The 20278-nt window shown below is 53.9% G+C and overlaps 2 protein-coding genes across 7 annotated transcripts; both read right to left on the bottom strand.

Annotated features, from left to right (window-relative positions):
• Nucleotides 1-26: 26 nt before the first annotated feature.
• On the bottom strand, nt 27-7383 carry LOC109251428 (inactive serine/threonine-protein kinase TEX14-like). 5 transcript variants are annotated; one of them, XM_019423038.2, is made up of 16 exons: nt 7275-7383; nt 6414-6664; nt 4080-4194; nt 3539-3704; nt 3305-3459; nt 3164-3224; nt 2963-3087; nt 2736-2828; nt 1971-2306; nt 1734-1891; nt 1464-1657; nt 1309-1381; nt 1137-1225; nt 877-1047; nt 312-361; nt 27-223 (listed from the first exon to the last, which is right to left on the bottom strand). In XM_019423038.2, the coding sequence occupies exons 2-16, from the start codon at nt 6544-6546 to the stop codon at nt 127-129; spliced, it is 2016 nt and encodes a 671-aa protein (XP_019278583.2). In that variant the 5' UTR covers nt 6547-6664; nt 7275-7383; the 3' UTR covers nt 27-126. The 5 variants fall into 5 exon arrangements, with proteins under 5 accessions (XP_019278583.2, XP_053762330.1, XP_019278584.2 ...); XM_053906355.1 differs by lacking the exon at nt 7275-7383 and having other exon boundaries at nt 6414-7125; XM_019423039.2 differs by lacking the exons at nt 312-361; nt 7275-7383 and having other exon boundaries at nt 6414-7125.
• A 1354-nt stretch (nt 7384-8737) lies between these two features.
• Nucleotides 8738-18973, bottom strand: PRODH2 (proline dehydrogenase 2). Of its 2 annotated transcripts, none has more exons than XM_019423145.2 (10): nt 18735-18973; nt 18462-18658; nt 18243-18381; nt 18074-18160; nt 14490-14570; nt 14257-14412; nt 14011-14177; nt 10613-10723; nt 10129-10214; nt 8738-8971 (listed from the first exon to the last, which is right to left on the bottom strand). In XM_019423145.2, the coding sequence occupies exons 1-10, from the start codon at nt 18909-18911 to the stop codon at nt 8787-8789; spliced, it is 1386 nt and encodes a 461-aa protein (XP_019278690.1). In that variant the 5' UTR covers nt 18912-18973; the 3' UTR covers nt 8738-8786. The 2 variants fall into 2 exon arrangements, with proteins under 2 accessions (XP_019278690.1, XP_019278691.1); XM_019423146.2 differs by having other exon boundaries at nt 18833-18942.
• Nucleotides 18974-20278: the final 1305 nt, after the last annotated feature.

Raw genomic sequence — 20278 nt, 5'->3', positions numbered from 1 at the left:
AGTGAACAAAGAGGCAGAGACAGATAGGCTGCTTTATCACTTTATTATTTCAGCAAGTGCTGAACAGGGAACCGTTCCTGGGAGGCTCTGAGCAGTGATATCTTCAGGGAGGCAGTCATGGGCACCCTAAGAATCTGTGTCAGGAGTGGGGTCGAGGCTGGGCTTGTCTCCGAGTTGGCATCCACCTTGCAGCTCTGCTATGACCTCCTCCAGCAGGTCCATCCTGGGGAGTAGTGGGATAGGGGTGGAGCCAAGGTTACCCCGGGGGTGAGGAAGGGGTCCGGGGTCCCCCAGCAGGGCCCATTTCTCACTTCTGCAGGCTGGAGAAGAGATCTCCTTTGATCAGCTCAGGACTGGGCACCTGCAGGGGAAAAAGGCTGGAGCTGCCACCCAGTGGCCATAGAGGGTGCCCGGGAAGGTGGCATGGGGCAGGGGATAGGCTCAGGGTCCTCTGCTTCACCTGCCCTCATGGCCTTCCCTGCCAGCAGCCTCCAGGGTGTGGGAGGCCTCCTTGTGGGTCAGCAGGCAGGGGCTAGGCTCACACGGCAGAGGGGCCCCGCGGGGCAGCCCTGTGTGTGTGATGCCACAGCCCCTGCAGGGCTTGAATCGTGACTGAGAACTTCCTCTCAAACTCCTCCAAAGAGCCCTGGGTCCCTAGAAGGGAGGCTGAGTCCTGATGGCTGGAGCACAGGACAGGGCCCTGGGTGAAATAGAGTTGGTCAGGGGGGCACAGGTGAGTGACAGGAAAGTTGGGGTGTCCTGTGAGTCCCTGGTCAAAGGGGAAGCAGCCAGGGATACTGGGGTTGGTGACACCTGGGGTGAGGGGTAAAAGATTAACAAATGAATGGTTGCACAGGGCCCTGCGGGTGTCCATACTGTTGAGCTGGGCTCCAGGCAGCGGTGCAGGCTGACCCTGGCTGCGGGGCTGAAGCCTGGGTAGAGGCTGGGGCTGGGGCTCAGGCTGCCTAGAGTCAAGCTGCTGCCTGAGTCCCAGGCTGCGCCCCTCTGGACTCTGCTGTGGCCTGGGGTCTCAGGAGTCTCCGGGGCCTGCAAAGAGCCATGGCAGAGAGCTGGCAGGGCCTGCCCAGGTGCCCCACAGCTCCCTTGGTCCTCCATGTCCCTGCTCTGGCTCCTACCTGGCATGGGGAGGGGCCTAGGGGCATCACAGGGGGCACAGGCCTGGGTATAGTCCTGGCTCTGGGAGCCACCTCACAGTACAGTGTCTCTGGGGGGACAGACCAGCTGGTTGGAATGGGGAGAGCAGAGCTGAGCTCACCACCTGCTCCCACCCACTCCCTGCCCTCTCACCTGGTGGGGAACCCTGGGATGAAAGGTACCGTGTGGGCCAATGCTTCCGGGAGCTCACCTCAGGAGTGGAGTCCTGGGGAAGGAGGCTGAGTATGGGACGTGGGTCCTGCCTAAGGCTCCATGGCTACCACCCACCCTGCCAACCTGCCCTGTACCTGGGCCATGGCCTCCCGCAGCAGGTATCGAGTACTCTGCAGGCTGCCCCAGCGGTCAGCGGGCCCTAGGCCCAGCCCAGCCTGAACCAGGGCCTGGTAGGGGGCTGGTACCAGGGGATCCAGGGCCGGGCTCTCACCTGCCTCCAATTTAGCCTTCACTTCAGGCCCCTTTCTCCCAGCCCAGGGCAGCTCTCCTGTGAGGAAGCATGACTGGGGGACCGAAACAGTACAGGTACCTCCGTGGGGCGGGGTGTAGGATCACTCACTGACCGGTGAAGACCTCCTGGGCCAGGATGCAGAAGCTGTAGAGATCTGAGGTGGCGGCAGGCACGTCACCGCAGATGAGCTCAAGTGGCAGCCATGGGTACAGTTCAGGAGGCGGGGGTAGCCCTGGGCCTGGGCCTCCCCGGGGGTAGCCCTGCTGTGGCCTGCGGAGGCCAAGGGGCCTGGTGAGCCAGTGGCCACGGGACAGGGACACAGGGGCGGGCAGATGAGGCAGGCACTCACCTGGGCGGCAGCCAGCATCGGTGCAGTGGGCGCCCGTGCTCCAGGCTGCCCACCTTGGCCAGGCCTGGCCGTACCAGCTGCACGGCATGAGAGCTAAGGCCGCCATGAGCACGCCAGCGGGCCTGCAGGAACAGCAGGGCCTCCAGCACCTGCAGCAGCAGGTGGCCGGGCGGCAGGCCTGGCACAGTGCGGGGCCCTCCCTGACTCGGTCCCCGTGGGTGCAGCACCACATGCAGGGAGCCCAGCCACACGGGTTCGAAGAGGAGGCACAGCCCTGACAGGTCCGCCGAGGGGCTCAGTGCCATCAGCAGCAACATGTTGGGGTGGTGCAGGGTGCTGGGTGGGAGGAGATCAGGCCACTCACAAGGAGGCCCCAACCTGCATGGTGGGGGCTGCCCCTGGGCACAGCTCACCGCGTGCCAGGGGTTGACGATCTGCACCAGCCACCAGACAGAGGAGACACTGAGACCTGGCTCGCAGGCCGGCACCCACTTCACACCCCACCTGTGGTACCCTCCCTACATCCGGCCTGTAACACACTGCACGCGGAACGGGGAGCCACTTTACGGTCAGGGGGAGGGGTGGTCACTCCGGTAGGAGGGGTCCGTGCCAAGCGCTGGCCTGGAGGTGAAGACTATAACGCTGGCGGCTGTCACGTTCCTGGCCTTCTGTTTGTGAAACACTTGAGTAGGACAGGCAGGCAGGAGACTGGTCTGTGAGACAGGGCTAGCCTGAGGGCAAGGCTGGGGGTGGGGGTGGGGGTACCTGCAGTGTTGAAGGTCGGCCAACAGCACATCAGGCTGAGTTCCCGGTACCTTCAGCTGCCGAGCTGTCACAGGGTGGCCCCTCCACAGAAGGCTAGAGAATGAGGAGGTGGTAAGAGTGCAGGTCTGGGACAAGGGGGCTTTCCTGGTGAGGTTAGGAGGAGAGCTGGATACCTCCCAGAGCTCTGCCGGACAGTTAGGCAGGGGCCTGGGGGGGCTAGCTCTCACTTGGCCATGAGGGTGCGGGAGCTGCTCTCGTAGGTGCGGTCGGGCTCGCCCTGGGCTGGCAGCAGCTCCTTGGGGTCCGCGAGGGGTATGCCCGTCAGCAGCCCCAGTGGCCACAGGCTGCTCAGCTGGGGATGGGGAGTGAGACTATGAGGCAAGAAATGGACAGGGGTGGCCCCTGCTCCCCCAACCTCTCCCGCTTACCTGGCCAAACCCCAAGGCTGGGATTTGGGGGGGTCTTCTGGTCTGCTCCTGCCTCGGCGCCCTGGGGCAAAGGGACGTACAGGGGTGAGTCCAGGGTAGCTGGGAGCGGCGGGCGAGTGGGTTTCACGCGTGGATAGTTACCCGTCCGCACGCAGCAGCCGCGGCAACCACAGGGAGCCACACAGGTGGTGTACAGAGCTGGCCTGCAGCTGGCCCAGGGACGCACTGGCTGCTAACGCACCGCCATGCACCAGTGCTGCTACGCGGGCTCGGCATAGCTCTAGCAGCTCCAGCACCTGGATGGGGGCGGGGTGCGCTGGAGCAGATCGGGGTGCTGACTCTATACGCCCCCACCCTACCTGGGCTGCCGCTCACCTCCCGGCTCTGCCTGGCGCCACCCTGCTCTGCCCAGTCCCGAGGCGTGCGACCCTGCTGGTCATGTAGACGCAGGTCACCCCCTGCCCGCAACAGGTGCAGCACCACCGGGCGGCGGCCCGAGAAGGCACCTGCGTGCACAGGCGTGCTGCCATCGAGGCAGCGGCTGCAGCAGAACAATGAGGACAGAAATGGATTAGGAAAAGGGTGTAACAGGGACAAGAGGTGGCAGGATGGGATCACTGAGGGATGAAAGGAACGTGGCAGGTGGATATCAGAACAGGAGGGGTCACTTGGGGGACACGGTGGGGTCTTTGAGAGGTGAGAGTATCACCGTGAGCATGGGCGATACCAGGAGAATGGGAATAGTCACTGGAGGACAAGAAGGGGTTAATTCAGAGAACAAGGGGGAGGTCACTGGGGATAGGAGGGTGTCCTGAGGGAGAGAGGTGTCTTCGGAAGAAAGCCCTGGCTCCCAGGACCTCTGGGACTGGGACTCAGAGACCTGGGAGCGTGGGGGCACCGCCATCCGTCCACTCACTGGTTAGGGTTGGCGCCGAAGGTCAGCAGGAGCTGCACGGCAGAGCTGTGGCCCAGCAGCGCCGAAAGGAAGAGCCCCGTCTGCCCAGCAGAGTTCTCACCATCGACCTGGACAACTGAGGGGCAGCGAGGCTCAGGACTTCCCTGCCCTCTACTCCAGAGGCAGAGGTCCTGAGGGCCGCTAGGCAACACCTTTGCCAATTTCCAGTCCCCACAGTCCCTCCTTGACTGGGTGACCCTTGACTCCAGGTTCTATCTGTACGTCCTGGAACCCCCCACCCTCCAGCCACTGGGGACTCTGCCTCAGAGTTCGCCTCGACACAGTACTCACCACTAGTAAGTGCACAGAGCTGCAACAAGGGGTGACGTCTACCTGCCACGCTGACACCCATGTGCCGTCCCAGAAGTGGTAAAATCACACAAAAGTACCCGGGGGCCAGGGGGAGGTGGACTTCTCAGGGACTCCGGCTCACAGGAGTAAGCACTGTCCACGGCAGGCAGCCTCTACCCAGCTTTAATTCAGTGTATGGATACACATCCCATGTGGCCAGCATCCAGTTCTTCAAGAAAAGCAAACTCTGGATTTTACCAGGAAATCTCTCAAGTTTATTTTTGAATATTGCTTCTAAGAGCTGAATCCAAGTAGCAGTCTCCTCTGAGCCTCCACGCCTATGCCAAGCCCTTCCCCCCCATCATCCTGCTCAGATCCCCCTGCTAACCCCTCCTCTCCCCACCCATCATCATTGCTGTGGCTGCTGCATGCGGACAGGTAACTAACCGCACATGAAGCCCATTCGCCCACTCCTCCCAGCTACCCTGGACTCACCCGTCTCCCTCTAGGCCCTAGCCCCTATCCCTACTGAGGGAAAATGCGTGGTGTCTTTGTCCCTGCACTCCTATGTCCTTGGCAGATATGACTAAAATCAATCATGCACTTGGTCCAAACCAGCTTGGTCTCTGTCACAAAATCCCTCCAGATGTGGTCCTTTAGGAACATCCGAATATCACATTCACTGCATCCACAATGGCATCCTAACTGGGTTTCTGCATTTGTCTTGCCCTGCAGAAGGATCTTCTTAAAACACACCTCATTGCATGATATAATCATTACAGTGGTAATCATTTCATTCCATGTATAGGTAATCTTATACACGATGATCCAAAAACAAAAAAAGAGAAAAAGAGGGCAAGGCTCCCTTTATGAAGCTAGTAAGACCTTAATTCCAAAACCAGATGAACTTCCAGAACCAAAAATGAAAGTATATTTCAATTCCATTTATGATCATATATGCAACCCCCCTAAATAAAGTAAAAGGGATTACCCAATAGATTTATTCCCAAAAATCAAGGATGATTCAACATAACAAAATCAACGTAGGAAAAGACATTCGTGGATTAAAGAACAAAAATCACATTTGACTCAGTAGATACAGAAAAAGCACCTGATAAAATTCAATGCCTACTTATGACTGGGGGTGAGGGGAATATCTCAAAAACTAAGAATAGATGGGAACTTCCTCACTTCATAAAAATTATAAACCAAAACCCAAGAGTAAGCACGATACTTAATGCAGAAATACAGATTAATTCCCTTTAATGTCAAGAAGGAAAGAGCTATCCACCCACAACAAAGTTCAGGGGTTCTGGCCAACACCTCACGTGAGAAAAAAAAAGAATTCGAGTTTAAAGGGCTGGGCCAAACTGTCACCATCCTCAGGTAACAAAAAATGTAAAAGAACCAAAAATTACAACGATTACTTAAGCTCAGAAAGTAGTAGCCAGATACACAATCGACTTACAAAAATCAATGAAAAAATGGAAATTGTAAATTAGACCTTCATTTCCTGCTTACAACTCCAATGCTTTCCCATCACACACAGAACAAAATCTAACAAAATTCACACACTACTTTTGAGGCCCTTTCCTGTCTGCACCCGCAGCCTCTTAGCTTCAGCCCTCTCTCTGAGCCCCCTCGCTCCAAGGCTACTTACACATACCCAGTCTGTTTGGACTTCAGGGCCTTTGCAATGGCTATTCCACCCTTCTGAAGTGCCCTTCCCCAGGTTTTTGCATGACCAACTTTTATAATGTGGGACGAGTATCACCCCATCCAAAAAGCCATCCTTTTCAATGTATCTACTTCATCTTCACCATTCTCTTAAATTCTCTTAATAGATTCCATTTGAAATGACCCAGAAAGTTAGCTTCACCCCTAAATCCCCATCATGGACAACAGGTGCCCGCTACACAGCCGTTGACTGGCTAGCTAAAGTCACACCTTCTGTACTGCCTCCTGATCTTGCCCCACAGGCAACTGCAGCAGCCAGACCCTCACCTCTGCGCAGGAGCCGCGTGAGGCCCCAGCCTGGGCCCCCAGCTACAGCCAGGCGATGCAGTTGTCCCACCTGGGCTTCTGGATCCCTAACAGAGCCCAGCTCCACGGGGAATCGAGAGCGCGGGGAGGGCATCTGTGGGCTCCGGACTCAGTCAGCTCCTGGGTGGGGATCACCTAGGGGGTCTCATGAGGGCAGGAGAAAGTGAAGACAGGACCTCTGGGGGCAATAAAAACAGAGCCGGCTGGGAGTCCTGGAGGGCAGTGTGAGAAAGGCAGGGGAGTCAGGAGGGGTCTGATTTGTTGTCAGGCTTTTGAAGGAGCAAAGGGGTGGGCTCTGGGAGCTACAACCAGCAGGTCTGGGGTCTAAGGGAGTCTGAGGGCTGGGCACTCCATCTCAGGGAGGTGTAAGGACCTCCAGGGATAGGATCTGAGCGTAGGAAAGGAGTCTAGGGGGTTAGGAAAAGGGTCTGGAGGAAGAGGGGCCTGAGGGTTGGGACCTGAGAAGGGGCAGGGTCTCCAGGCTATGCAAGGGGATCGAAGGGAGGAAGACAGTCTGAGGGCAGGGTCTGCGGGCTGGGAGAAGGTCTGAGGTCCGGGGATGTGGACTGAGGTTCAGGGAAACCTCTGGGTGCTGGGTTGGGATCTCCGCGCTGGGGGAAGGGACTGAGGAAGAAGGGGATCTGAGGCCTGTGCCTGTGGGCTGGGAGCCAGAGTCTGATAAAGGGTAGGGTCTGCGGGCCACCAAGGATGGGAAGGAGGGAGAGGGAGGCCTGGGGGCGGGTCTGGCCAAGAGCTGAGGGCCCAGTAAGCTCTAGGAAGGTTTGGGGGCCTAGGGCCCAGCCCAGAGGTCTTGGCACCTACCGTTGGGCTCTCACAGCAAGCACTACGTGACTGCCACGTGACCCAGGCACGCTAGCTCTGGCGGGCCGAGCGGGAAGCAGCGGCGCATGCGCATCAGTGCCCCCTCCCGCCACGTTTGCGCTTGCGCAGTAGCCCCCACCCCTGAGAGGCGCCCCTCCAGCCCTGAAGTGACGCGAGAAAAGAAAAAGCGATGTCCACCCCAGAGCTGTGGGCTGTGCCCTACGTTACCCCCTGATTACGCCTGCCCCAGGACTTGTTGGAGGTGGTGGGCCTTTCCTCATCCCTGTCCTTGGCTGTCTTCTTCCCACGCTTCTCACCATCCCCGTGGGCTGTTTCCTCCCTTTCCTTGCCCCAGCCTCATCTCTTTGCCCCAAACCTGGGGCCCGCAGTGTCCTGGACACCTCCCCCTGGGAATCCCCTGGGACCCTCACATCCACTGGGTCCCACGCTTGCCGTAATATCTCCCCCAAACTGCACTTCTTCCCCAATCCCCATCTCAGGGTCCCCCCTCTTCAAGCCAGAGCCTTGGGCCTCTCCCTGCAATGTCTCCCTCCCATCCAGTCTGTCTGCTGAGGGCCTATCCACTCAGCCTCCTGAGTGTCCTTTCCATCAGCCAGCCCCCTCCTCAGTTTGTTACAGCCCTGCCATGCTCCGGCTGCCTGCAGGGATTTCTTACCCCAGCTTCCTTCCGGCTCCCAGCCTGTCGCCCCACTATGGTACACCCTCTCCATGGCACCAGGGAAATCTTATTAAGCCAGGCCTAACTCTGTCCCTCCCTTACCTGAAACTGTCCCGACTCCGCAGGGCATCCTGACGCCCCTGGGACAGAGTCCAAGCCCTGAAGTCTGGCATCAAAGATGGCATCATCTGGCCTGCCTACCCTTCCATCCCTGTCTCCCCACTCCCCCGTCTGTTCCACACTCTTCTGTCTATGCATATGCCCTTGCTTTTGAATGCTGTGCTCAGCATTCACTTGGTTAGTCTTATGAATGCTCTGGGAAGCCCTCTTGATCCACCAGGCTGTCATTGTGTGAAGACAGATCTGTCTACCACTATTGACTAAGCTCTGCGAGGCAGGGCCTGCAGAGTTGTCTTCGCACTGTTGTGTCCTCAGCCTTGTTCACCTCAGAGTGTAGCTCAGAAGGAGCCTCAGTAAATGCTTACCAAGTGAATGGGTGGTTTGCCTCTTCCCTCTGTCCCTCCCGGCCTCTTGATGCAGTACCTCAAAGTCTACTCTTTATCTGGACATCCACTGGAGTTAAGAAAGCACCCACATCAGTTACTTGACTGATCCCAGGCCCATTGCAGGATAGGGTGCCTTGGGGTTAGGGAGAGGCATCATAAGTCTTTGATCAATGCCCTTGCTGGGCTCCAGGGTCAGCTAAAGGTCTCCCTAGCATGGGCTGACTGAGGTTGAGATTAGTCCTTCCCCAAGGAGGCGGCTTCAGTGCAGGACAGCGGCCTGGGCAATAGCTCTCAGGATCTTTATTAACCACAGGACCCCTGAGGGTGCTAATGGGGAACCCTCAGGCCCCGCCCCAGCAGCCTCCTCCGAAGTTCTTGGCTGAGCAGCTTCTGTTCCCTGCGGGCACCATGCAGCACACTCCGGTTCTCCTGGGCCCTCCGGATCAGGTAGGGGATCACCTCCTCCAGGGAACCATAAGGGATGGACTTATACACGGCATAGCCGGCCTGCCCTGTGGGGAGAGTGTTGGCAGGGTATGAACACCTGTTTGGGGTGAGGCCCCATCTGGAACAGAGACTTTCATTTCGGAGAACATGGCAGACTAGGTGAGTTGGATAAAATCTCCCACTTAGAAAACTAGAAATCCTGCAGTAAACGTTTAGAAAATCTTCTTTTTTTTTTTTTTTTTTTTTTTTTTTTTTTAATTTTTGGGACAGAGAGAGACAGAGCATGAACGGGGGAGGGGCAGAGAGAGAGGGAGACACAGAATCGGAAACAGGCTCCAGGCTCCGAGCCATCAGCCCAGAGCCTGACGCGGGGCTCGAACTCACGGACCGCGAGATCGTGACCTGGCTGAAGTCGGATGCTTAACCGACTGCGCCACCCAGGCGCCCCTAGAAAATCTTCTTAAAGTTATAAAAATACTGCCAAAAGAGTAAGGAGCTTACTAATCCAAAATTAAGAGAAAGTGAGCACCCGGAGGGAAGGGATGCACAGGAAGTCCTTCCACCCTGAAGGCAAAAGTGAGCTGCTATTTTATGACTTTGCAGAGTTGAGGGGGTGCAGAGATCGAGGCCCAGAGCCTGGCCAGGGTGAGAGTTGTAATGGGGAACTCCCCCAAGTTAAGCTGCACCCTCCATGTAAGAGCTAACCAGAAGTCAACCCTCCCACCTTCCCCCACTCGCAGGGAATGATGGCCTTGACCATAAGTGGAGCACAGAAGAAAACAGAAACCCATCTCTGAGAGACTGAGGCCTTGGATCAGCCCTCTCACATATTTGTAGCTCAAAGTTGCATCACTGAGATGCCTCAAGAAACCTCAAGCTCTGAATTTAGGGTAAAGTGGTTTTGTACCCCTTACTGCCTGCAGAAGAAAACATAAATCTTCTGGTCTCAGACCCAGGGGAACAACACAGGAAAGATAACAAAGCACACAGGAAATAAGACACCATGTTCAAGAACCAACAAAACCAACAGACAGCAGGCTCAGAGACAGGCAGGCAGGGCCTTCAGATAATGGGAACAACAGATGTATCCGGAAAGGTCTGGATGGGAGGTTGGCCAGGCATTGGTTGGGAATGCGAGAAGGGATGTGGCTGGGAGGGAATGAGGCCTAGGACTGGGTGGGGCATGGTGGTCAGGTATGGGGAGAAGGGGCCATTCACATACCTAATGCCAAGGAGACGTGGTCACACATCCCAAGAAGTTGTCCAAAACAGACGGGCCCATCCAAAGGAATGCCCAGCTCCCACATGCTACAAACAAGGCCACATCGTCAAGTCAGACAGTGGCTGGATTCAGAGCTGAAAGCAGCCATTATGCAGTCATATGGCTGTTTCAGTTACTAAAATTTTGAAGTACTTCCAAACCCAGTGATAGATAACCACTGCTCTCAAGCCCCTGGAAAGCTCTCCAGTGAGTCCCACCTCCTTCCCTGGGACCCTCAGACCTCTCTATGCCCCAGCAAATAAGGAGCAATGTCTTGTTCAGTCTGAACAGCCTCCCCAGAACCCCTGTGGACCTACTGGCCCCTCACCGTTCCTCCCCCTATTCCACGTCCACCACCCACCCCTCTGCCCACCCTGGCATGTGAGCAAGGGAGAGGAAGGAAGGGGGCCTTCTTGTGGGTACCTATTTCCATTCTTCTACATACCGCTTGGTTGCCTGGCGAACAGATTCCTCATTGTGGGAAGCCACCATGAGGTGGCACATGGGGCCACGGTGGGACACATGGGTCAGCATCAGCTCCAGACAGCGGCTATAGCTGAAGGGAGATGATCTCTTCAGCTTATGGCACCCGCTGATTAAGGGTCAGTCCCCAGGGACTAAGGGCTCCTGTCCTTGGGAGGTGGGGTGCCTAAGGGCAAGTACTCTGGAGTCAGAAAGTCCCTCCGTTGCACCTGCACCAGGTGCAAGGGTTAGCCCTTCTCTGAGCCTTTTTCCTCTCCTGTAACAATTCAAGTTCACCTAACAGCGCTGCTGAGGATGGAGTAAGATGAGGGTGTCAAAGCCCCTGGCACAAGGGCAGTCTCACAGCAAAGGGCCACATCACGTGCACAAGATGAAATTTACCTAAGGTCATTCACTGCAGCATTATCTACAGAACACGAGTAGCAATAACCCAACTGTCTGTAAGTGGAGACTGGCGGAAACGAATGGTGGCACACAATGGAGAGTGGAGGGCCGGGCAGCCGTGAGAAGGGATGAGGACCCTCTTGGGCACCGATGTGGAAAGGTAAGATGACTGGCAAATGCTTTCCCAGCTTGCTGCAGGCCAAGCGCTACCCTAAGGACTTCATGTACTAGGCTAGTTGAGTTGGACAGACTGCCAGATCTGTCCTCTGACCTCCTCTGCCCCCTACCCAGGAAACTGACGTTTATGGCCTGTGTCACCCATGGTGTAATGGGCAGGAGATCAGAAGGTGGGAGGAGAGAGAGCTTGGGGTAGTTCACCCCTCTGCCCCCTCCCTGGCTCACCCTGTCTGCTCTGTGGGTGGCCACATCTCCTCTAGGGTGGCCCCTCTTCCTCAGCTACGGCACAAGGGCCCTAAGAGCCTCATGCTGTTGTAGGTTCCGGGCTTCCTCAATATTCCTATTCTCTATAAAGAGAGTGCATTTTACTACGTTTCTTTGTAGTTAAAGCCCTTTGCTTGGAATTCCGTTTCCTCTGGGGTCCTGCCTGACACACATACATTCACTCTTCTGACTCTCAGGTCAGCTCCATGAGGTAGACGTTCTGGTTATTTCCATTTTACAGAGGGGAAGACTGAAGCTTGCCCCCAGGTCACACAGCTAGAAGTGGCTGGGCTGGGATTTCAACCCAGGCTGTCTGATGCTTCAGGGCCTGCGTTTATTATCATTAGACTGTTCTTCCTTTAAAATAAGCAGTTGAGTGGAAAAACAGGGAGCGGTGTGCAGGCATGATACCTTTCGTACACTGACACACAAAACCTTTGCGTTTGCCTATTTATGCATAAAGGAACTTAGGAGATAAACATCTCCAAAATGAGATGGGGATTTGGGTGGAAGTGAGGTATGTCTGTATTCATTTTTGAATCATTGTGATTTTTAATCACACAAATTTATTATGTATTCAGAATGTATAATGTGCGAATGTAAAAAGGTGCAGCAGCTTTGGAAAACCATCTGGCAGTTCCTCACAAAGTTAAATAGGGAGTTACTGTATAACCCAGTGATTCCACTCCTAGAGGATTGAGCTGTCAAGCGAATTGGAAGTGTATATTTGCACAAAAATGTGCTCAGGAATGTTCATAGCAGCACTAGTCACAATGGCCCAAGGTGGAAGCGATCCAAATGCCTGTCAGCTGATGAGTGGCCAAACAAAATGTGGTACGTCCATACAGTGGAATATTATTTGGACGTATGAGGGAATGAAGTACTGATTCATCCAACAACATGGTTGAACCCTGAGAACATTATGCTAAGTGAAAGGGGCCAGGCACGAAAGGCCATACATTCTACGACTCCGTTGATAGGGAATGTCCAGAATATGCAAATCCACAGAGACAGAAAGATTAGAGGAATGGGGAGTGACTGCTGCTAATGGATGCAGGGTTTCTTTTGGGGGGTGATGAAATGTTCTGGAATTAGCGGCGACGGTTGCACAACCTTGTGAATATACTAAAATGCACTGAATTGTATACTTTAAAGCGGTGAATTTTATGGTATATGAATTATATCTTAGTAAAAAGAAATAATAATGGTGCCAGTGATTAAGCCTGTGGGGCACAACCGTATGTAGGAGCCCTCATGGGCCTTGGAGGCAAGCCTCAGTTCCAGCCATGGCTTGACCACTTGCCTCGTAAACTTGGGTCAGTCCCTGCGTCTCTAGAAACCTCTTCTGGATCCAATGTGAAATGGAGGTAGACTTTGTAAGCTTTACACAGACAGGGCCTGGGGACCACCTTGGTTGATACTGGGACCAGGGTCCAGCACAGGTCCTGATCTAAATTAGGTGATCAGAGAGTATGTGGTAAAGGAACAATTTCCTCCTTCCTAGGGTCCTGGGATGGGGGCCCAAGGAGCTCACCCATATTTTGCTCCCAGCACACTATGATTTGAGGTGAGTAAGAATGCAGGTTGTAGGGCCAGCCTGCTGGGTTCAAAACATGGCCCTGCCACTTACGAGCTATGTGACCTTGGGTAAGTGATTCCATCTCTCCGTGCTTGGGTTCCTCCCTCTGAAATGGGGGGTAATAATAATAGTACCTACTTCTTGTGGTTGTTTATTTATGTTTTGAACAGACCTGTACAGAAGCTACCATGTGGAAGGCATGATTCTAAGCACTGGGTGTTCAGCAATGAACAAAACAGAAACCCCTGCCCTCCCAAGCCCGCACTCTAGAGAGGGGGGAGACGGACAATGTGCAATTGAATACGAAAGTGTATAGAACCTCAGATGCCAGTAAGTAAGGGCTAAAGAGAAAAATAAATTCAGGAAGAGAGTAGGTGTGGGCGTTCTAGTTTTTGATAGGGAGGGCAGGGAAGGTCCCCTGAGAAGGTACCAATAAGTGAAGACGTAAGGAGGTGAGGGATTGAGCCATGCAGCTGTGTGGAGGGAGAACATTCTAGGCAGTGGGAACAGGAAGTGCAAAGGCCCTGTGGATCATCGAGGAGGCCAGTGTGGCTGGAGTACAGTGAGTGAGGAGAGAGTGGGAGGAAGAGAAGTCAGAGAGGTGACAAGCTCAGATCATGAGGGAGCTGTGGGCTGCTTTAAGGATTTGGGGTTTATTGAGGTGCAGTGGGAGCCACGGAAGGGTTTTGAACTGAAGAGGGACAGGATTTGACTTCAATATTAATAGACTCCCTCTGGTTGCCAGTAAGGAATAGACTGGGGAGGGGGAGGGACAAAGGAGGATGCAGGGAGCCCGAAGAGGAGGCTGCTGTTCAGGGTGGGAAGGGACGATGTCCTAAACCGGGGAGAGGAAGTAACACATGGACATCCACAGGAAGCTCAGCATCATGTAGTGCGCTCTGATGAGAGGTTAGAGGTTATCATTTATCTCAGAGGCCTGTCTGGCCCAGTCCTACCTCCGATTGGTAGCCTCATAGTCAGGCTGAGTGGGGTCTTCTGTCCCTTGGTGCCGAGCCGTCGCTCTCTCCTTGTCCAGATATGCCCCTCGTACCAACTTCACTCCGAAGGCCAGGCCAGCCCTGTCAGCGGCCTCGGCGGCCAGCCTCAGCCGCTCATGTGTGTCCTGGCGGAGGACCCCGGCAGCTTCGGGTCAGGACACCGGGACCCCCCCCCCCCTCCGTCCCCCAGAGCGTGCCACACACCTGCAGATAGGCCTGGTAAGTGTTCCACACCCAGGGCCCGCCTTCGCCGGGGCTGTTCCAGCGCACGGCCAGGGCATCCACCAGCAGAGAGAGCGCAGGGTTCAGGAAGGTGTACTCAGCGTCCACCAGGAGCCTCACGTGCTGGGCCCGGGCGTGCTGAGGGTGAGAGAGGCCGTGGTCAGGCGTCAGGGTGCCCAGGAGGTGTCGTGGGGCCAGGCCACAGAAGATGTTACCTGTACTACCCGGTGCAAGCGGCCCAGAGAGGCCTGGAGATGCCGGTTTTGCTCGGCGTTGAGGCAGGAGACCTGAAGGTCCTGGGGGAGCAGGAGGGTTGGCGAGAATGGCTCGGGTTACTGGATCCTTCCAGGGCCTATGTCTCCTCTCCCCACCCACCGAGAAGGGAAGACTGTTTAGAAATCGTTAGAAATATGAAAAGTAGCTGTATCACACAGATACTATTTATTGAGGGAAATAAAGTGGTCAAGAACCCAGGATCTGGGTTTGAATCCTGGTTCCACCACTTACTGTATGGCCTTGGATGAGTGGTATAACCTCTCTGGGCCTCATTTGTTGTCTATTTTTTCAATGATTAGATGATAATGGCACCAACCTCATGGAGTTGCTGTGTGGAGTGTGCCTTGACAGAAGAATGGGAGGGGCCCAGCGCATGATAAGCGCTCAATATATGTTGTCATTATAATAATAAGTGATTTCTGGGGTGTCTGCGTGGCTCAGTCGGTTAAGTATCCGACTCTTGATTTTGGCTCAGGTCATGATCTCAGAGTTGTGAGATCGAGCCCCTTGTCAGGTTGTAGGCTGAGCACAGAGCCTGCTTAAGATTCTCTCCCCCTCTCTGCCCCTCCACCACTAGCACTGTCTCTCTCTAAAAAAAAATTATGGGGCGCCTGGGTGGCTCAGTCAGTTAAGCATCCGACTTCAGCTCAGGTCACGATCTCGTCATTCATGGGTTCGAGCCCCGCATTGGGCTCTGTGCTGTCAGCTCGGAGCCTGGAGCCTGCTTTGGATTCTGTGTCTCCGTCTCTCTCTGCCCCTCCCCTGCTCTCACTCTGTGTGTCTCTCTCTCAAAAATAAATTAAAACATTACAATTTTTTAATAAAAAAGTAAACATTAAAATTTTTTAAACAATTTGTAATAAGTGACTTCATATACTAGCTTATTGATATAATCTTCACAACGATCCCAGTAGATAGTTATTCCAAGCTCCATTTTCCAGGGAGAAGACTGAAGGTTGGTGAGTGAGGTAACTAGGAATTAACACATAGAAAGTGCGTAGAACAGTAGCTAGGTCATAGTAAGTGCCATTAAGTGTTGCCTTGCATTAGGTCTCTTAGGACCTCAGTATCCTCATCTAAGGCCAGAGCCTCACTGCAGCCCACAAGGCTCCACCCATCTGGCCCCTCTGCTTTCCTCTCCTCAGCTCTCCGAGCTCACTGCCCTCCAGGCACACTCGCCTCCCTGCTATTCTTGCAACACGCCTGGCACCTTCCTGCCTCAGGGCCTTTGCTCTGGCTGTTCCTTCTGTGGGAAACACTCTTCCCCTAGATGTCCACTTACCTCGCTCCCACCTCTCCTCCAGGTCTTTGTTTCAATGTCACCTTCTCAGAGAGGTTTTCCCTGGTTCAAATTTGCAGCTCCCGATCTGGGGCTTTCTTTTCTCTTTCCTCAGCCTTACTATTCCCTATGATGCCTACTGACACATGTTCCATATCGGCTTTGGTTTTAATTATTGAGTGCCTCTTGCCTCTCCCTGACCAGCAAGGACAGGGAGTTTGTCTTGGTCATCGTCCCCTCCACCCTCCACCCCTGGAGGAGCACAGCACCTGGTACATGGTAGGTGATCAATAAACATTCAGGGAATTAACACATCTGTGATGTGGAAATAATATTTGTCCCTAACTTATGATCTTGTTATGGGGATTCCAAGGGTCAATGTGAGCCACTGGTGATGCAAGGAGTCCAGGTGAGTTCAAAGAAATTGGGAAGTTAAAGAAGGAGGAACAGGTGGGACTTAGTTCTGTTATATCTAACAGAATCCACATGGAGATGTAGGCCTAAGTCTGCTAGTGGAACTCCCTCAGAATTGGGCTGGGAGAACATGGCAAACCTCCCCCGGATCTTAGTGGAGAAAACTCTCCAGAAGGAGGGAAGAGATGGGGCACCTGCCCAGCCATCTTTTCCTCAATCGGAGGATTGAGGGCAGAGTCTCGGGGGAGTTCTGGGGTAAACTGGCAAAACTCGCTGTATGCGATGGCCACCCTCATCGAGGTCCTGCGAGGTGCCTGGTGCTATTTCACATACCTCACCAAGAATTTACCTCCCTTAATCTTCACCTCCTTGAAGTAGGGACTATTATCATCCCCCATTTTACAGAGAGGGAAACTGAAGCACAGAGAGGCGAGACCGCTTGTCCAAAGCCACACGGCTTCCTCAAACCCTGAGTTATTTTTTTTTACGTTTATTTATTTATTTTGAGAGAGAAAGAGAGAGAGAGAGCAAGTTGGGGAGAGGCAGAGAGAAAGGGAGAGAGAGAATCCAAAGCAGGCTCCATGCTAACAGCACAGAGCCTGACTTGGGTGGGGCTCAATCTCACGAACTATGAAATAATGACCTGAGCTGAAATCAAGAGTTGGATGCTTAACTTGACAGGGCCACTCAGGCACCTTCAGACCCTGAGTTCTTAACCGTCACTCTATATACCCACTCACAGGCAGGGTAAACATTTCCTTCAAACATATATGAGCCACTTAGGACAGTGTGTGGTGCATTGTGAGTGATCAGTAAGTTCTTCGCTAGTAATTTATTGCTTAAAAATCACTTGCTTCATTTATCCATCTATTTAACATCTATTTATCATATCTCGTCTAGGTGCCAGGGGCTGAGGATATGACAGTGAACAGGACAGTTGTGAATTGTACTGTGGAGACCAGGGAGGGTAGGGACTCAAATCTGAGACATGGGATGGTAGGGTTGTCTCTGAGATGGGGACAGGAAGGGCAGCAGCCTTGGCGAGACACTCAAGCCAGGGTAGGACCTGCTAAGTGTGAGGGGTCTGGAGGATATCCAGGGGCTCAGGGAAAAAGCTATGGTTGGAGATAAACGTGGGCCTCATTAGTACAGACTTCGGAAACTGAAGCTATAGGGTGGGTAAGAAGGCCCCATTGAAGGGATTAAGGAGTAAGGAGGAGGGAGCCAGGACCTAGCCTTGGGGAACCTCCATATTTAAGAGACAGGCAGAGAAGAGCCCAAAAGGATGGAGAATGAGCCAGCAGAGATGAAAAAGGAAAACCAGGTGTGATGCTCTTAGGGATGCCAAGGAAAGCAAGTGACCCAGGGAGGAGGAGGGCCCCTCTGTTCATCACGAAGCCAGATGCCAATGGCAGGGAGGGTAAAAATAGTGTATGCAAATAAAAAGAAAGGAATGAATGAATTAACCAAAACCCCACTGGCCTAATCACAACTCCCAGCCATTCAGCACATAGCATAGCTGAATTGATTGACCAAATACTGATTACTTTCTTCTAGTTGGTAAAGAGCCACTATCTCACTCCCTCCTCTGAGAACTCCCAGCCCCCAGGCCCCTCCCCAAGACCCCCAGATGACCCATATTCCATCTCTTCCGACCAGACCCCAGGGCTATAGCATACTTATTCTGATTATTCTAAGCCTGGGGAGTAGCAGCAGCTACACAGTTTGAATATCCCGCTTACAGGTGGTTGCTACATTCATGTACAGAGAACTCTGCTCCCCCCACATTCCCCACCAACTATCCATTCTCCCCCAGCCTGAGGTCTTTACCTGCCCAGAGTCCATGGCTTCTGCCAGCCTCTCAGGACTCAGCTCCAAGGAAGCCCCTGGTCTTCTGATCCACGTGGTTAGCTCCTTCTGGAATAGGGTAATGGGTGGAGTGGTGAGGAGGACCTGGTAGGCAGCCATACCCCCCTCCCCCATCCGGTCTGTCCCTTACACAGAGCCGAGTGCTGGTCAGCGCCGTCACCTTCAGCTGCATAAGGATGTTCCCAGTCGGGCCAGGGGTCTCCAGGAGGCCTCGTGACAGGTCCACACACCGAAGCATAGCACTGAGGTTCCCCTCATACCAGGCCTCACTGCCCAGCCAGCAGGCATTAGCTTCTGGAGCCCGCCACCCCCCTTCCTGCCAACCTCCCAGGGCCTGGCCCCTACTCACCCAGTCTTGACAGCTGAGTCAGGCTCCTCCTCAGTGGGCACGGCCAGCAGGGGCCGGAGGCCCAGGGCCTGGAGCTGCCGGACGCAGCCCCTCACCTCCTCTGCTGTCTCACCAGCTACAAACTGCCCGTAGACAGACGCTCGGAGAAGTGCGCCCGAGAGCCGGGAGCCCAGGAGCCGCTGAGACCAGGCCTGGAGCTGGAGTGACACAGAGCAAGGGCTCAGAATCCAGCCCTGGGGACCCCCCAGGCCCGTCCCCAGGGTCACTGCTCACCGCCAGGCCATGTGTGACCAGAGGGGGCCAGGCACACAGCCGCAACACCAGCAAAGCCCGTGTCAGCTCTCCCGTGCCCTTGAGGTGAAAAGCCCCACCATCAAAGTTTAGGGCCTGCCAGCCTCCAGTGGAGGGCCCAGCCTGGGAACAGAGCGCACGACAGGTCCGGAGCATCATGAATCCCCAGCTGCTCCGACAGCAAGTAAAGAGGTCTCCCAAGTGCCCCTTGCCCGGCCAGGGACAGTGACTGATTAACCAGGCAGTAGCCAGGGAAAGGCAAATCTTTTAGGATCATAGGCTCCTTGGGGGGCAGTTAATTATTAACTGAGGGGGACAGAGTTCAAAATAACGGGACAAGAGAGGACAGTCCCAATAATAGCCCCCAACCACCCTCAGCACAGCGGCTCACAATTCCTAGGTGCTCTCCATGCTAAGTGAAAGTGCGACTCCGGAGCCAGGACCCCTGGGTTCAAGGCAGTCTGGTGTTGGGATCTTGGGAAAGTTACTTAACCTCTCTTGTTGCAAGTGCTTCATCTTCAAATGGGAAAGATTGTAGCGTTACTTACTGAATAAATTTACAAATGCTCATAACCCGTAACCCAGCTGTACCCTGCTGAGCATATAGCGTAGAGAACATAGAGAAAGAGAACCTCGAGAACATCGCCATCGGGAAACATGAAGAGGAAGGAACGTTTACAACTGCACTGTGGGTAACAGCTGTAAACCATCCAGATTTCTGTCAGCTGGAGAATGGATAACTACATTGTGGCCTGTTCACACAATGGACTACTATACGGCAATAAAAAAGAACAGGCTAATGATGCGTATAACCACATGGTTAAATTTCACACACGGAGAGGGGCGCCTGGGTGGCTTAGTCGGTTGAGCGTCCCGTTCTTGGTTTTGGCTCAGGTCATGATCTCACAATTCATGGGCTCGAGCCCCATGTCGGGCTCCACCCTGACAGTGTAGAGCCTGCTTGGGATTCTCTGCCTCTCTCTCTCTCGCTCTCTCTCTCTCTCTCTCTCTGCCCATCCCCCCCAAATAAATAAACTTAAAATATATATATTAATAAAATATCTCACACCCAAAGCGGTGAGTGAAAGAAGCCAGACACCAAACAGGATATGCTGCATTCTTCTGTTCAATACACCTGAAAAAGGAAAAGGAAGTGACAGCAGTGTTAGGAATATGTACATGCGTGGTCAAACTGTAAAGAAAACACAGTAAATGAAATGATTATCCCAAAAGTCAGAGAAGAGGCGCTGTAACTGGGCAGGGGCACACGGGGGCTGTCCTTTCTTAACCTGATGATTCAGTTGTTCACGTTATTAAGTATTTTTTAATGCCCTACAGTTGCATTTTATACCCCTGAATAGACAATACATTTCACAACAAGATAAAAAGGAAACATTCATCCGAGTATCAGTCTCATGGGGCTGTTGTGAGGATCCAGTGACTTCATGTGCACACACAGCCTGGGACACAACATGTGCTCAGTAAGTACCGGCTGTGATCTTTAGGTACTGTGTGTGCAAAATTCC

Source organism: Panthera pardus, unplaced genomic scaffold (assembly GCF_024362965.1).
Source record: "Panthera pardus isolate Hobbes unplaced genomic scaffold, ASM2436296v1 HiC_scaffold_18, whole genome shotgun sequence".
NCBI classification, from domain to species: Eukaryota; Metazoa; Chordata; class Mammalia; order Carnivora; family Felidae; genus Panthera; species Panthera pardus.
Note: the sequence above shows the minus strand (reverse complement) of the source record. Positions and strands in the feature narration are given on the sequence as shown.